Consider the following 15,328-nt stretch of genomic DNA (forward strand, 5'->3'; position numbering starts at 1 on the left):
AAGAACTGGAAGTCGGATGGTGACAAGCCAGATGCAGGATCCAGAGCAAGCAAATAGTCAGCAAGCTTTGCCAGAACATCCATATATATTGGATGCAGGCTACACCCGAGGAAACTTCCCTTACATATGATTGGCTGATCACATTAGATCACATCATAGAGGTGATTACATTATATCCCAAAATGGAGAACTACATAACTGCCAAACTACCTCATTACATAACTGCCAAACCACTAAGAATTATGGCCTAGCCAAGCAGACGCACAACCTTAACCATGACGCTACCCAAAAATATCAGCAATATGCTTCCTTCATAGACTGTTCGGTAACTAATGAATTCTTTTTGTTTTACATATTGGACGACAGTCTCATTTTTGACAGAGGGAAAACCAATACTCTTTTTAATTTCTCAGAACATCTGTCAACAGAAATGTTGTCAGGTGCCATCGAGTCAGTTCTGACTCATAGCGACCTTACGTACAAGAGAATAAATCACTGCCTGTTCCCGCCCCATCCTCACAATCATTGTTACGCTTAAGCCCGCTGTTGTAACCACTGTGTCAATCCATCTCATTCAGGGTCTTCCGCTTTTTTGCTGATCCTCTACTTTACACTAAGCATGATGTCCTTCTCCAGGGACTGATCCTTCCTGATAACATGTCCAAAGTATGTCAGACGTAGTCTTGCCATCCTTGCTTCTAAGGAGCATTCTGGCTGTACTTCTTCCAAGACAGATCTGTTCGTTCTTTTGGCAGTCCACAGTACAGTAAATATTCTTAGCCAGCATCACAATTCAAAGGCATCGATTCTTCTTCGGTCTTCCTTATTCATCATCCAGCTTTCACATGTGTAGGAGGCAATTGAAAACACCATGGCTTGGGTAAGGTGCACCTTAGTCCTCAAGGTGTCCTCTTTGGTTTTTAACATTTTAAAGAGATCTCTTGAGGCAGATTTGCCAAATGCAATGTGTCTTTTGATTTCTTGACTGCTGCTTCCATGGGTGTTGATTGTGGATCCAAGTAAAATGAAATCCTTGACAACCTTGATCTTTTCTCCATTTATCATGATGTTGCTTATTGGTTCAGTTGTGAAGATTTTTGTTTTCTTTATGTTGAGGTGTAATCTATACTGAAAGCTGTAGTCTTTGGTCTTCATCAGTAAGTGCTTCAAGTCCCCTTCACTTTCAGCAAGCAAGGTTGTGTCATTTGTCTAATGCAGGTTGTTAAGAAGTCTGTCTCCAATCTTGATGCCCTACTTTTCTTCATACAGTCCAGCTTCTCTGATTATTTACTCAGCGTACAGACTGAACAGGTATGGTTCAAGGATACAACGCGGATGCACACCTTTCCTGACTTTAAGCCATGCAGTATCCCCTTGTTCTATTCGAACAACTGCCTCTTGATCCATGTACAGATTCTTCATGAGCATGATTAAGTGTACTGGAATTCCCATTCTCTGCAATGTTATCCATAATTTGTTATGATTTCACACAGTGGAATGCCTTTGCATAGTCAATAAAACACAGGTAAACATCCTTCTGGTATTCTCTGCTTTCAAGAAGGATCCATCTGACCTCAACAATGACACCCCTGGTTCCACGTCCTCTTCTAAATCCAGCTTCAATTTCTCGCAGTTCCCTGTTGATATACTGCTGCATCCGCTTTTGAATGATCTTCAGCAAATTTTGCTTCTGTGTGATATTAATTATATTGTTCAATAATTTCCACCTTGTTGGATCACCTTTCTTAGGAATAGGCATAAATAGTCAGTTGGCCAGGTAGGTGTCTTCCAAATTTCTTGGCAGAAATAGGTTCCCCTAATAAACAGAAACTACTCCAAACTTCTTTCAGTTCAAGACCCCTTCCAGAGACCAGTTTTGTGGGTGAGAAAAATGCTAGATTGGCAACATCTTGCTTTGTAGAACACTATCCTCAAACTACCTTTATTTATAGGACCACAGATCACATTATAGGAAAGCATTCATGAAGTAAAAATTCATTTATAATAAGCTACATCAGGGACTACTGAGTCACATCCCAGGAATAAGAATCACCTTGAAAGAGCTTTAAAAATATATATACATGTCCAGGTCCCACTCCAGATCAATCAAAGTTGAAACACCAGGAGATAAGACCAAGCATCTGTATTAAAAAAAAAAAAATTCAGTGATTATGATGGTCACTCCTCTAGTCAGGAACCACTGGCAAGGTCTCCAACAGTGGCAAGGACATTTTGGTTTACTCAGAGACACTGGAGACCTGGCCCTAGAATCTTGGAGAAGTCAGACAAAATCAATAGGCCAATGCTAGACACTCCTTGCTACCTCCAGATTCAGGACTCACGATGACCCAGGGCCAACTATTATCTCCTGAGATCAATGATTCTCAACTCTAGTTGCACAGGTGAATCACCTGGAAGCTCATTTCAAGATATACCAATGCTGGCACCCCACCCCAGGCCAACTGAATCAGAATCTCTTACACTGGGGTCTAAGCATCTCTCTTTTTTAAGCTCCTTAGGCAATTCTATAGGAAAGCAGCATTGAGAACCAATGATCTAGATTGCCAAACTAGGACCTGTACCTGACCCATCCCATCCTCTAATGTATGGTACCTGAAATTCCTCCTAAAACAGATGGTGATGAAGAAGTCCACCATACCTTGCAGAGAAAACACTAAAGAAAATCTCCCACAATAAAATTGTGATCCATAGTTCTATGACCAAACTATTTAAAAGGCTTATACATTTAACTGAGCAAATAACCAAAGGAGAAAACAAAACAAACCCTCTCCTATTTTCCCCGCTGCATCCTTTTCTTGATGAATATCGGGGCTCTATATAAAAGAGACAACTTGCGATATGCAGATGACACAACCTTGGCTTGTGAAAAGTGAAGAAGGACTTGAAGCACTTACTGATAAAGATCAAGGACTATAGCCTTCAGTATGGATTACACCTCAACATAAAGAAAACAAAAATTCTCACAACTGGGCCAATAAGCAACATCATGACAAACAGAGAAAATGCTGAAATTGTCAAGAATTTAATTTTACTTGGATCCATGATCAACACCCATGGAAGAAGTTGTCAAGAAATCAAACAACGTGTTGCACTGGGCAAATGTACTGCAAAAGACCTCTTCAAAATGTTAAAAAGCAAAGATGTCACTTTCAGGACGAAGGTGCGCCTGATCCAAGGCATGGTATTTTCAATTGCCTCATATGCATGCAAAAGCTGGACAATGAACAAGGAACGCCGAAGAAGAATTGATGCCTCTGAATTGGAATGTTGGTGAAGAATACTTATACCATGGACTTCCAGAAGAACGAACAAATCTGTCTTGGAAGAAGCACAGCCAGAATGTTCTTTAGAAGCAAGAATGGTGAGAATTTGTCTCACATACTTTGGACATGTTATGAGGGAGGAGTCCCTGAAGAAAGACGTCGTGCTTGGTAAAGGGTCAGCGAAAGAGAGGAAGACCCGCAATAAGATGGATCGACACAGTGGCTGCAACAATGGGCTCAAGTATAACAATGATTACGAGGATGGTGCAGGACTTGACAGTGCTTCGTTCTGCTGTACATAGGGTCGCTATGAGTCAGAACCGACTGAAAACCACCTAACAACAACTTATAAAAGAGGACGAGAGTGTTTAGCCAGGAATAAAAAGCATTCCGTCATGGCAAGGGGGATAAGAACCGAAAGAAAAAATTTAAGAGCAGCAATCCAATGACCTGCTTACTATGAGATAACCCAAATTGGAAGCGGCTATAATGGGACTAAAGGAGAAAAGGACAGTAAGAATATATTCCAAAACTAAGTTTCAAATTGCTTTAGCAATGCATTAGTCATCTATGTCAAAGCTTTAGCACGGTAAACAAAGAAATAGTCGTATGAGTTTCAATTCTTAGCACCTTCTGAAGTACTGTATCTTCTTAAAGCAGTGTATATATTATTCTGAACACTTAATTAATCATAAGCAATATAGCTCACAGTAGGGTCAAATCAAAAACTCAAAATAGGGGAGACTGTTTCATTCTACTTGTACAAAACATCGGCTAATTTGTAATCAACTACTGAGTGAAAAAAACTTAATGTCCCCCAAATGCTATCAAAACCCCCCCACTGCTGTCAAGTCGATTCCGACTCATAGTGACCCTATAGGACAGAGTAGAACTGCTATAAAAGGTAGTACATATGTTCCAACTTCTCACTGCATATAGGAAATAAAGTTGGTTAAATGAGAAAAGACTCTTTAGCTTACTTCTGTTAATGAGCAAATCCTACAATAAATGTGAAGGGTTATGATTGTGGTAATAGAAAAATAGCAGATCAATAATCAGTTTTAACATCAAGCCTCCCCCACTTCACCCCTCACCCTGCACACACACACCATACCATGAACTCTGCTACTTCTACATTAAATTACTTTAGCAAGATCTGGATTAGGTCAGAAGACACAGGGACCTTCACTTGGAGGGAAGAAACGAGAAGGGCAGAAAAAGCAGCAGCAACTTTCAGAGTTTCATTTCCATTTGTCTAACTCCAGTCCCTGATGACCAGATGAACTTATACAGGATGTACTTTAGTAAGTCTGTTCCAACCTAGAGTACTTCCATTGACTTCCAAAAGCTTTTTGAAAAGTGAAACGTAGATACCAATATTTATTAGAATAACCCAACCATTGCAACTTTCGATGCTCTACTGAATCACTCATAATCAACTGTGTATTTAATTAGTACCATGCAATGTAGAGATACAGATATAAAGGGCTGCCAGGTAAAGATGATGGATTGAACACATCCATTTACCTTGGCTATTTCCCAAATCTTCACTGAAATGACACTAAAAGTATTGTTTTAACCCACAACAACAAAAAAGGCAGACAACCACAATGGCATTTTGGAAACTAAGAAAGCCAAATCTTATGGTCAAGAATAAAATATTTGCAGCCAAGAACCCTGAAAAGGCTCAGGACTGGAGAGCACCAGGCACACCTGGAACTGAGGATGAAAGGGCTAAAATAAGGAGGATCAGTAAAAGTCTTCTGAAAAGCAACTAGATTCCTAGATCCTCTCCAAATTCATATCAGTGGTCTTCAACCCATCCCAATATTATATCTGGAGACTATTCTCTAGGGAGGCTTTTGAAAAGAGTCTAAACTAAGAAACACAGTACATTGGAAGTCACAGATTCTACGCTGGAAACAGGAGCTTATTTAGCAAGGTTTACACAAGCATGTGGAGATGCCCATATCATTTTCTCAACTTTCTCTATCCAGAGAGCAGATTAGAAAGCCTTTCTTTAGGAAATTTGAAAAGACCTAAATATATTGATCTTAGTTCTCAAACTCAACTGCCCATTCAAACTGCCCAACTTAAAACAACTGACAAATCCCCACTTCATGCTAAGAGCTTCCAATCAGCTTTTGAGTGTCTCACTCTTAAACACGTACAGAACAGAGAGCAAAAAGTGACCAGAACTTTGAGGTAAACCTGTAATATGCCAGAAAACACAACAGTTTGGAAAATCATGCAGGAAGTAAACTTTAAAAAAAAAAAAAAAAAAGCTCCTCAGAGGGATTTTAAAAAGATATTACACTTATGAAACAAGAGCAAGATACGTAAAAAAAGAAACATTCCAACATTAAAAAGGAGCTCCTGAAACAACATAAAAAACAAATGAAAAATGCAGTATCAAGTAAGATAATGTAGGAGAAATCTCCCAGAAAGTAGAGCAAAACATAAAAAAAGGAGAAAGTAGAAGGGCAAAAAATTAGAGAATCAGTCTAGTAGGTTCAACATCCAAATAGACAGAGAAAATGAGGGGAATGAAATCAAAGAAATGATTCAAAAAAATTTCCAAAACTGAAGACTCAAGTTTCCAGGTTGAAGGGGTACACAAGAAAGAGATGGAAACAGACATACACCAAGGCATATTATCGTGACATTCCAGGACACTAACGAACAAGATACCAAAAGCTTCCAGAGAAGAAAAGCAAGATTCGAGAAGAATCAGAATAGCATCTGATTTCTCAACAGTAATTCCCTTATGGCGAATTTGACAACTTGGGAGTAAAAAGACAGAAATCCTGAAGAAAAATTATTTCCAAGCTAGAATTCTATACTCAGCCAAACTATCAAATTGAATATAAAAATAAGATTTTCAAACCTACCACAACAAAAACCAAACCCATTGCTGTCATGTCAATTCAGACTCATAACAACCCTATAGAGAGAGTAGAACTGCCCTGTAGGGTTTCCAAGGAGAAGCTGCTGGATTCGAACTGCTAACCTTTTGGTTATATACCCTTTTCCAGAAAGTTACTAGAAGATTTGCTTCACCAAAATGAAGGATCAAACAGAGAGAAAGAAAGAGCATCTAGGAAACAAGGGATCAAACATAACAGAAGGGATTAACAATGGTAAAAGGAGATTCTAGGGTGTTTGCTGTTTCAAAGGCCCAGAGATTACTAGTCTAGAGTGAAGATAAGAATGCTCTGGGAGAAATGTCTCCAACAGGAGGAAACTTAAAGGATATCACCTGAAGTGAAGATGCATCGTTCTTGGATTGAGTTTGGGGATAAATTAATGACAAACATAGAAAACTAAGCAAAGGAAAAAACAAGACAATTCTTAACTCCGGGAAAACAAAAAGCCATGCAAGTAATCATAATACACACATTTTATGGTTCAGCTGTGACTAGGGTTTAACTAGTCACATTAATGTAATCGCTAACTACTGCTGTAACAAAAATGATAAAAACTACATGGGGAAGATGTGACGGTAGGAAGTAAGTATGGGAGGAGGGAGTAGGGGCAGGAGAGCTGAATTTTCATCTTTCACAGTGGGAAGTCAATACATAATACCTAAAACTGAAAAATCAAGAAACAGCAATGTAAGTATGTTATTTAGAAATGAAAGTTAACTGCCAAAAGCAGCAGCTAGAAAAAGCTGATAGACGTTCTATTGAATATCCAATACCTGGTATACAGTTGACATTCAAGGAATATTTGTTAAGTTGCACTGACATGTAGAAGAACAGGTATAAACTTTAGTATGTACCCAAATTTAAGCATCCTTTCAAATGTTAAGTGTTGCTCTTTAATACTTCCCCCCTCCCTCTGTTTAACCCAAGTATCTATACTTACTGGACTACAAAAGAACAGAAATTTTCTTACTATAGTTTTTTAAATCTTCCAAAAAAAGATTAGTGATGCTTCCCAAATTAAAAAAGAAAAAAACACTGACATTTCACCTTAAGAGAATTTGACAGCACTATTGATAATAAAAAAAAAAAAGTTTGTTATTGATAAGTTCAATTTTGACTCATAGTGACCCTACAGGACAGAGCAGAACTGCCCCATAGGGTTTCCAAGGACTTTATGAGTCAGAATTGACTTGACAGTAAGGGCTTTGGGTTTTGTTTTGTTTTTAACAGACAACCTAACTACTTCCTTAGAAGAAACCAAAATCCAATATACACTGGAATTAAACAAAGGATATATTTTCTCCACAAAATTTTGTTTTATTTAATGGATTTAAATGTGGAAGATTCAAATCTAACACAGAACCCAGATGAGTACTTAACATCTTAAAAAACTTATAAATCAAAACAAAAGTTACCTGGTAAACAACATACATATGAAGTTTTCCTGCTTGCCCTTAAAAAATTGTATTTATCTTATGGGAGGGATGTTTTGTTTTCTATTTTTTTTAATTCAAACTTAACGAATTAAATTCCAATTTTAGATAATCTAAAATGTCTGACAAGCTAGCCAACCACTACACAGTAATAATTAAACTATCATTAGGATAAGCAAGTCCTTATAAAGCCCTCTTCTATCTGCACATTTTAATGGAAGGAACACATTTAAATCACCATAAGTAGACTGGAAGCAACACTGTTTAAAAGCCACCTCATTCAGGTGAGTTGAATCCTTCATTCTGACTCATAATGACCCCACAGGGTTTCCAAGACTGTAATCTTTACGGAAGCAGACTGCCACATCTTTCTCCCTCGCCCCTGGTGGTTTCAAACCACCAACCTTTCGGTTAGCAGTCCATCACTTTAACCACTGCGCCACCAGGACTCCAAGAGTAGTTCATTCATTCATTCAGTAAATATTTAGAGTAAACCTACTATGAGCCAAGCACTGTTTGCTAGTCTTTAAAACACAGAACGACGTACTCATAGGTGTTTTTTCTTCCTTTTCTTGAAAACAAACATAAAAACCAAGAAAAATAAAGGATCCATTTATCTAGCATTCAGGTAATGTCATTTAATTATAAGACAAATCACCCTATCCATTTGAACACAATTATATGAAAGAGCTACCTGCCTTTGTCTTCAAATACAGAATTATGATACACTGTAGGGAATGTTGGGCATGATCTGGAATGGTAGTTCCCAAACACCAGTAAATATACTGAGTTTTGTATAAGGTTCTTTTTTTTCCTTAGAATTTTTTTTTTAAATCCAATAGCACAGAGGTTGCTGGTACTATTGACATTTTGGGCTGGATAATTCTTTGTTGGGGTGGGGGCAGGCTGTCCCGTGTACCATAGGATGTTTAGTAGCATTTCTGGCCTCTACCCACTAGATTCCAGCAATACCATCACTCTCAGTTGTAACCAAAAATGTCTCCAGACATTGCCAAATGTCCCCTGGGGGGGCAAAACCGCTCCCTGTTGAGAACCACTGCTTTAGAGGAACACTTCAGGAGAGGGAGAGCGACTGCAGACAGAAGAGAACAGGTAAAACTATTCCTTGTTCTAAACACAACTTGAAATTTCCGATTTAGTGTATGCCCAGGTACGTCAACCTTCTTGATGCTACTGGTCTGCCACCATTTTAAGGCTAAATGTCTTCTAAAATCTAAATTGAGGGAAGAGAAGAAGTCCTATTAAAACAACCCACAAAGAACACAAAGGAAACAATTTTGTCTAATCTTCTCTCCATCTTCCACTTGAACAAACACCAAGATCACCTTTTTTTGTTAACTACCTAGTATAATACTATAAGTTTTGATTTGATGTACACGGTTTTTTGGTTTTTCTTTTTTTTTTTTTAATGTATTTTAAGCACTTGAAGTACAATGGAAAACAGGGCATTTGAATTGTGGCTTATTAACGAAAATGTCTTGTTCAAAATACCCTTTTATCTGGCGGTATCTCATTCTTTTGGTTGGGAAGTATGAAATGATCTGAATACTATTTAAACAATTGAAAACGTTGCAGGTAAACATTTAAGACTGAAAATCTTGAAAATAAAAAACAAAAACAAAATGCAAGCATCAAGGAAGCTAGGAAGAAATGAAATGCAACGATTGTTTAAGACGTATTGGGGATATTAAGTGATTAGATTCATGGGGTGAGGGCAGGAAGCGAGAATTAAAGAGCTCATTGTGAAAAGCCTCAGCCTAGAAGACCTCCTTTACCAGCCCTCAAAGATGCTGAAAGGACAACACCCCTTCATTTACAATGTAAACCTTATTTTTTCAGTAAGCTAAAAATAACCACCCATATGATTTACTCCGGAAACTAAGAAGTCAAGGAAATAATAAATGGCCAAACAAAAAGATTTAAGGAAATAAACAAAAAACTAAACCAGTTCTAAAGAATGGCTATTAGGAAGTTTCAGCAACCAGGATGCATTACTGCCTTTTTCAGGCAGGGCATAAAAATGACTCGATCCCAACATAGCTCACAATTCCATCACTGAAATTGATCAACCTGTATCGTTTTCAATTCAAATAAGGTTCGTTTCTGTGTTTGCTTCCTGTGTTATGCCAATTGATCTATCCCGTCTCACCGCAGAGCTCCTAGTATCCAGTCCCCAGGGTCCACAGTGTCCCCGACCTGAAGAATCACCAATGCCAGTGACAAGGAAATGCCTGGGTGGGCATTCGGAATTTTTTTTTTTTTTTTTATTCTTAGTACATCACTGCTCCTGCCTTGGCTATTACAAACAGCCCGGTTCACCACCCGGCCCTGTCTGGGTACCTCATACACATTGTGGCCCAGTTTCAAATCAAAATTAGGGCTAGTTTGGGGGGCGGTGAGAAGGATAACAACGAAAGGCTGGACTCTTTCTACAGAGCCTCAGGTTTCAAAATGACTGTCTTGGAAGCTGAAATGACCCAGATTATTGCGGGGGCGGGCACTGCGGGTAAAGCATTCATTCATTTCCCTGCGGGGTGTCTGTAGCTTAGTATGGGAATGGAGAACTTGGGGAGAGGGGGATCATTTGTACGTAAAGAGAAACACCGAGGAATGGTCTTTAGGTACCACCCACCTCTCCAAGTGAATCACTGCAGTACCAGCCCTGCACTGATTGCACGCACTGCCAAACAGGATGAGGTAAGGCTCAAGCCTGGAGCCCCCTCCTCCTCCTCCTCCCGCGCGAAGAAGGGCGCATCCCTCTGCGAGGTGCACCACGCAGTCCCTCGCAGCTCGGCTGAGGGGTTGACGTCACCCTTCTGCATTGAGCTTCGAGGACTGGTGGCAGCACCGAAAGGGGAGTAGAGTTGGGGCGCTATCGCTCTCACCAAGTGGCGGGGGTCCTCCTCCAGGGGGCTGTGGGCTGGGTTTGCGCAGTGACTGAATGGGCAGATGGGGAATGGAAGGATGGAAGGGAATAGGAAAAAAAGGTTGTAACACCCACCTACCAGGTCGCCGAGAAAGCTCCAAGATACCCCTGGGTTTATGTGAGACCCTCTCCCCTTCATGCGCCTCCACGCGGCGGTGGCGCTTCCTCCCCCTGACCCCCATCAGTGCGCTTGAGGGACTCGGGTCGCCCTTGCACCAGCCAGACATTCACAAGGCTCCGGGCGCCTCCCTCTCGCAGCCCCGTGGGGTCAGGAATTACCGGGAATCTGGGCTCGAACCCCACGCTTCCTCGCCCGCTCCCAGCTCGCCACAGGTTAGCTCCCAGAGGCGCCGCGAGAGGGTGGCGAGTGGTTTCCATAGAGGAAAAAAGACGAATAAAGCCGCAACTTTCCCCAGGTGCTGACCCCATCCCACAAGCTTAAAAAGGAAATCGATACGTTAGAAATATTTTGGAAAGGTCGACCACCAGTAGTCACCGCCACCACGACGCCCGGAATGGGTCCAGGGTTCGAGCAGCCCCCAGAACGTGCCCGGTCCTCCGCAGCCCCGGCCCAGCAGCGCCCAGCGCCCGCCTCCTTAAGGAGAGGACCGAGATTTTTTTTTTTTACCCCTTTTCTTTTCTCAGAGCATCACCGCACGGAGGGATGGCGGCCGGGCCACGGGCCCGAAGAGGGCACTCACCCAGAAGACGAAGGAGTAGATGATGAGGAGGGTTTTGAGACAGGTTATCACAGGTTTGGTCTCCATTCTCCTCGATGCCATACTACACAGCGCGGTCGGCGGCAGCGGCGGCGGGCGGGCGCACGGGAGGGGGGGAGGAGGCGGGGCGGGGCGGGCGCGCGTGCGGCCAGAGACCGGGTGCGCGCGCAGGCCAGGCCGTGCGCGTGCGTGAGCGCGCACCTCGCGGGGCTCCCACTGAAGAAGCTGGCCGGGCGGCGACTGCGCAGGCTCGGAAAGCTGCCCGCCCCGGCAATCCCGCGCAAGCTCAGACCCCCAGCCAAGGAGAGGACCGGTCAGGCGGGAAGGGACCAGAGGCTCTAGAGGCTGCGTCAGAGGTCAGAGGTCCATCCAAGCCCCCGTGGCCTTTAGGATTCTGCTTTGTACACAGTAGGGCCTTAACATTTGTAGGGTTGTGTGCACCTGACTACATGAGGTTTATTGGTTACCCTGAAAAACAATTCTGTCTCTGTACTTGGTCTCCTCACAGGGCCTTCTTAGAAGTAGCCCAGTAGTCGTGTTCTTGGTAACAAGCAGATATTGTCTGTGCCAGGAATAGACCATGACAGGTGGCCAGAGATAAAGCTGGAGGAATGGCCAGGAACCCAGGGGTTCAGACGGAGACCAAAATCTCACCACCACAGGTATCTGCAGGGTCCCCAGGAGCTCCATTTTTCAGATTTCCTCACATTTTGAAGTGATGAAGCTAAATTACAAGGTTCTGTATGAGGGTACCACCCCTCCGGCTCATAAAATGTTAACAAAAAAAATGTTAAGTTCCTGAGGCTTGTCTGCCTCCACCCTAATAAGTGCAGACCACCTCACACAGGTGAAAGGAAGCTGCATCAAAGAAATCAGAAAATAATGTTCAGAAACAATTTGGAAACTCTAAAGGTAAAATATAGAGTTATATGACCCAGCAATTCCACGCCTCGATATGTACCCAAGAGAATTGAAAACCCATGTCGGCACAAAACTTGTACACTGATGTTTATGGTAGCATTCATAATAGCCGAAAAGAACAACCCAAATGTCCATCAACAGATGAATGGGTAAACAAAGTGGTTTATCCACACAATGGAATATTATTTGGCAAGGAAAAGGAACAAAATACTGATATATGCCAAAACATGAATGAACCTTAAAAACATTATGTTAAGTGAAAGAAGCCAGTCATAAAAGACCACATGTTATATGATTCTATTTACATAAAATTCCAAAATAGACAAATCTATCGAGATAGAAAGTAGATTCGTGGTTGCCAGGTTCTGGAGAGAGAGGGTAGGGAATAAGTGGTAATGGGTATGGGGTTTCTTTTTGGAGTAATGAAAATGTCCTAAAATAAGATAATGGTGATGGTGGTACAATTTTCTGAATATACTAAAAACCACTAAATTGTACATTTTTAAAAGGTGAGTTTTATGGCATATGAGTTATATCTCAATAAATAATAATGTTTATTCCACCCACATTTTCGGTGACTGCTTTGTAGAGGAACACACAGTACAGATTGTGTGCAAGATTTAGCTTGATTCCTGAGAATCTGGGTTTTGTTGCCTGTAATCTTTACAGAGGTAGGTCATCAGGCCTTTCTTCCAAGGCACTGCTAGATGGGTTAGAACCACCAACTTTTAGGTTAGTAGTCGAGGACAAACTGTTTGTAGCACCTGGGGACCTTTGCATCCCCCAGAGAGCTTTAAAAAATACTGCAAATGCCTGAGCCCAACCCTAGATATTCCGAGTAAACTGGTGCAGGGTGAAGACTCCGCATGATTTTAAAGCTCTTCAGGTGGTTATAATATGAATCAAGAGTTGCAGTGAGCTTAAACCCAACTTCAGAAAGGTGCTTTCCCCTCGACTTTTACAGTCCCCTGGCTAAATCTTACCACTGCAGCAGCAGGGAAAGGATGCTGAAGAAATCAAGTCTTTAGCCTTAAAAGCTCTTGCTTATGCATAATTGCTCTGTAAAGAGGTCAGAAATCTCAGTTTCCAACCCCTCAGGGACACTACTAAGGATCATGGATAATTTGGTGAGTTAATCTATGATATTCACAGATGATGCCCATCAGCATAAGTTAACTCACCATTTCCCAGTTTGCAGCTTTTTCTAGGATGATTTATCAGGTCCAGGTTCCTGAAAACTTGGGCTGTGCTTTTAAAAATAAGCTATTTAAATATAAGGAGAAATGCTAATCAAAAGGTCAGCAGTCTAAATCCGCCAGCGTCTCCTTGGAAACCCTATGGGGCAGTTCTGCTCTGTCCTGTAGGGTTACTATGAGCCAGAATCAACTCGACAGCAACAAATTTGGGGTTTGGGGGGGGGAAGGGGTTTATGACTATTGAGTAATGAAACCGATGGGTAAATGAACATAGGATTGTAGCTAGATCCTTGCCACTCAAATTGTGGTCCATGACATAGGCGACAGACCATCCCAGTTTGCCTGGGACTGAGGAGTTTCCTGGGACGTGGGACTTTCACTGCTAAAACCGCGAGAGTGTTGGGAAAGTTGGTTGCCTTATCCCTACACTAGCAGCTTTGGCATCCATCCATTGGGAGAGCTTGTTGAAAATGCAGGATCTCAGGCCCCACCCCAAGCCTACTGAGAACCAGAGTCTGCATTTTAACGAGATTCCCAGGAGATTCGTGTGCATAGTAATGTCTTAGATGCAATGATCTGGAGTTTATCAAAATGTATCCACAGCAAGTCCAGAGTCCTTGTGGCCTGAGTGAATGGTGTATTTGGAGAATTAAAAGGTCAGCAAGGCTCAATGGCAGGAGGCAAAGCATGTGGACAGGAGGCTGGAGAGGGGTCAGCACATTCAGGTTCTTTTAGGTTGTATTAAGAATTTTAATCTTTTGCCTAAAAGCAGTCAGAAGTTTTTGCTTTTTATTTGACTTAAACCGAACAAGTACTTCAAGGAGAACTGGGCTGCCACCAGAGCACCTAGCTGGTCCCTGCTACTGTTGTCACTTCTTCAATCTGTTGTTCAAAAACAAAACTTATCATGTCCCTCCCCTGCTTAACACCCTCCAGTGGCTTCCCATCATTGCCCTGAGAATCAAATTTCAACTCTTTACTCTGGCTTAGAAAGCTTACATCAGCTGGCTCCAGCTTTCTCTCCCACTACTCTTCCCTTGCCCCTGAGCTTCAGCCACTCAGGCCTTCTTTCTGTTCTTCAGTCAGGCTTCATTTCACTTTAGGACCTTCATGCTGAGCTGTTCCTCTCCTTGGAATGTTTGCCCCCTAATCTCTGAATGATTGGTCCCTTCCTTCCTGTCATTGAGCTCTCAGTATACATGTCCTCTCCTCAGAGAGGCCATTTCAGATGAAAATAGCCACCCAGTTGCAAATAGCCACCCAGTCACTCTCTATTCCAAATTCTCTATGTAGCACTTACCTAACATTTTCTTCTTTATGTGCTTGATATTTTTTGTCTCTCTGCCACTAAAATGTAAGCCCTGCATTGTCTGTTCTACTTAGTGTTGTAGCACCTAGCTACAGTAAAAAAAAGGCACTCAAAAACCATTGTTGAACAAATGAATAGTCATAGACATAATTGTCATTCAAGATATGATTGTTGACTGACTGAAGAAGGGTGTGATATTTGAAATCAGCCTTGAAGTATGAATAACATAATGGTAGTTTTTGAGGAGTAAGGAAGATCATTACAGACTAATTAACAGCATGAACAAAGGCAAAGAATTTTTGAAAAGCAGAAGGCATGCTTAGAAAAGTGGTGAAGTGCACTAGAAGACATAAGGTAAGAAAGGATGTAAAAATGGAGGTTGGGCTGTGGTCAAGGAGGACCTTGCTCAGGTCAAGTTAGACTCTTGAGTGTAAGCAGTGGGGAGCAGTGGAGGGTCTCTCAGCAGGGGTGACATCATTAAGCTGTGTTTAAAGAAAATAACTTGAGAAGCAGCACAAAGGATTAAAAGTTGCAGGAGAAAGGTATTGGAAACAGGAGAAGAGTTAGGAGGTAATTGTTGTTAGTTGCCATC

At 41.6% G+C, this 15,328-nt stretch overlaps 1 protein-coding gene across 1 annotated transcript in view; it reads right to left on the reverse strand.

Annotated features, from left to right (window-relative positions):
* TSPAN7 (tetraspanin 7) overlaps positions 1-11,403 on the reverse strand; it is a 128,614-nt gene extending 117,211 nt beyond the window's left edge. Inside the window, exon 1 of the mRNA XM_049871740.1 lies at positions 11,293-11,403. Coding sequence (XP_049727697.1) covers positions 11,293-11,373 — 81 coding nt within the window. The 5' untranslated portion in view covers positions 11,374-11,403. The remainder of the gene's footprint in view (positions 1-11,292) is intronic.
* Between the last annotated feature and the right edge of the window lie 3,925 nt (positions 11,404-15,328).

The sequence above is a fragment of the Elephas maximus genome, chromosome X (genome assembly GCF_024166365.1).
Source record: "Elephas maximus indicus isolate mEleMax1 chromosome X, mEleMax1 primary haplotype, whole genome shotgun sequence".
NCBI lineage: Eukaryota > Metazoa > Chordata > Mammalia > Proboscidea > Elephantidae > Elephas > Elephas maximus.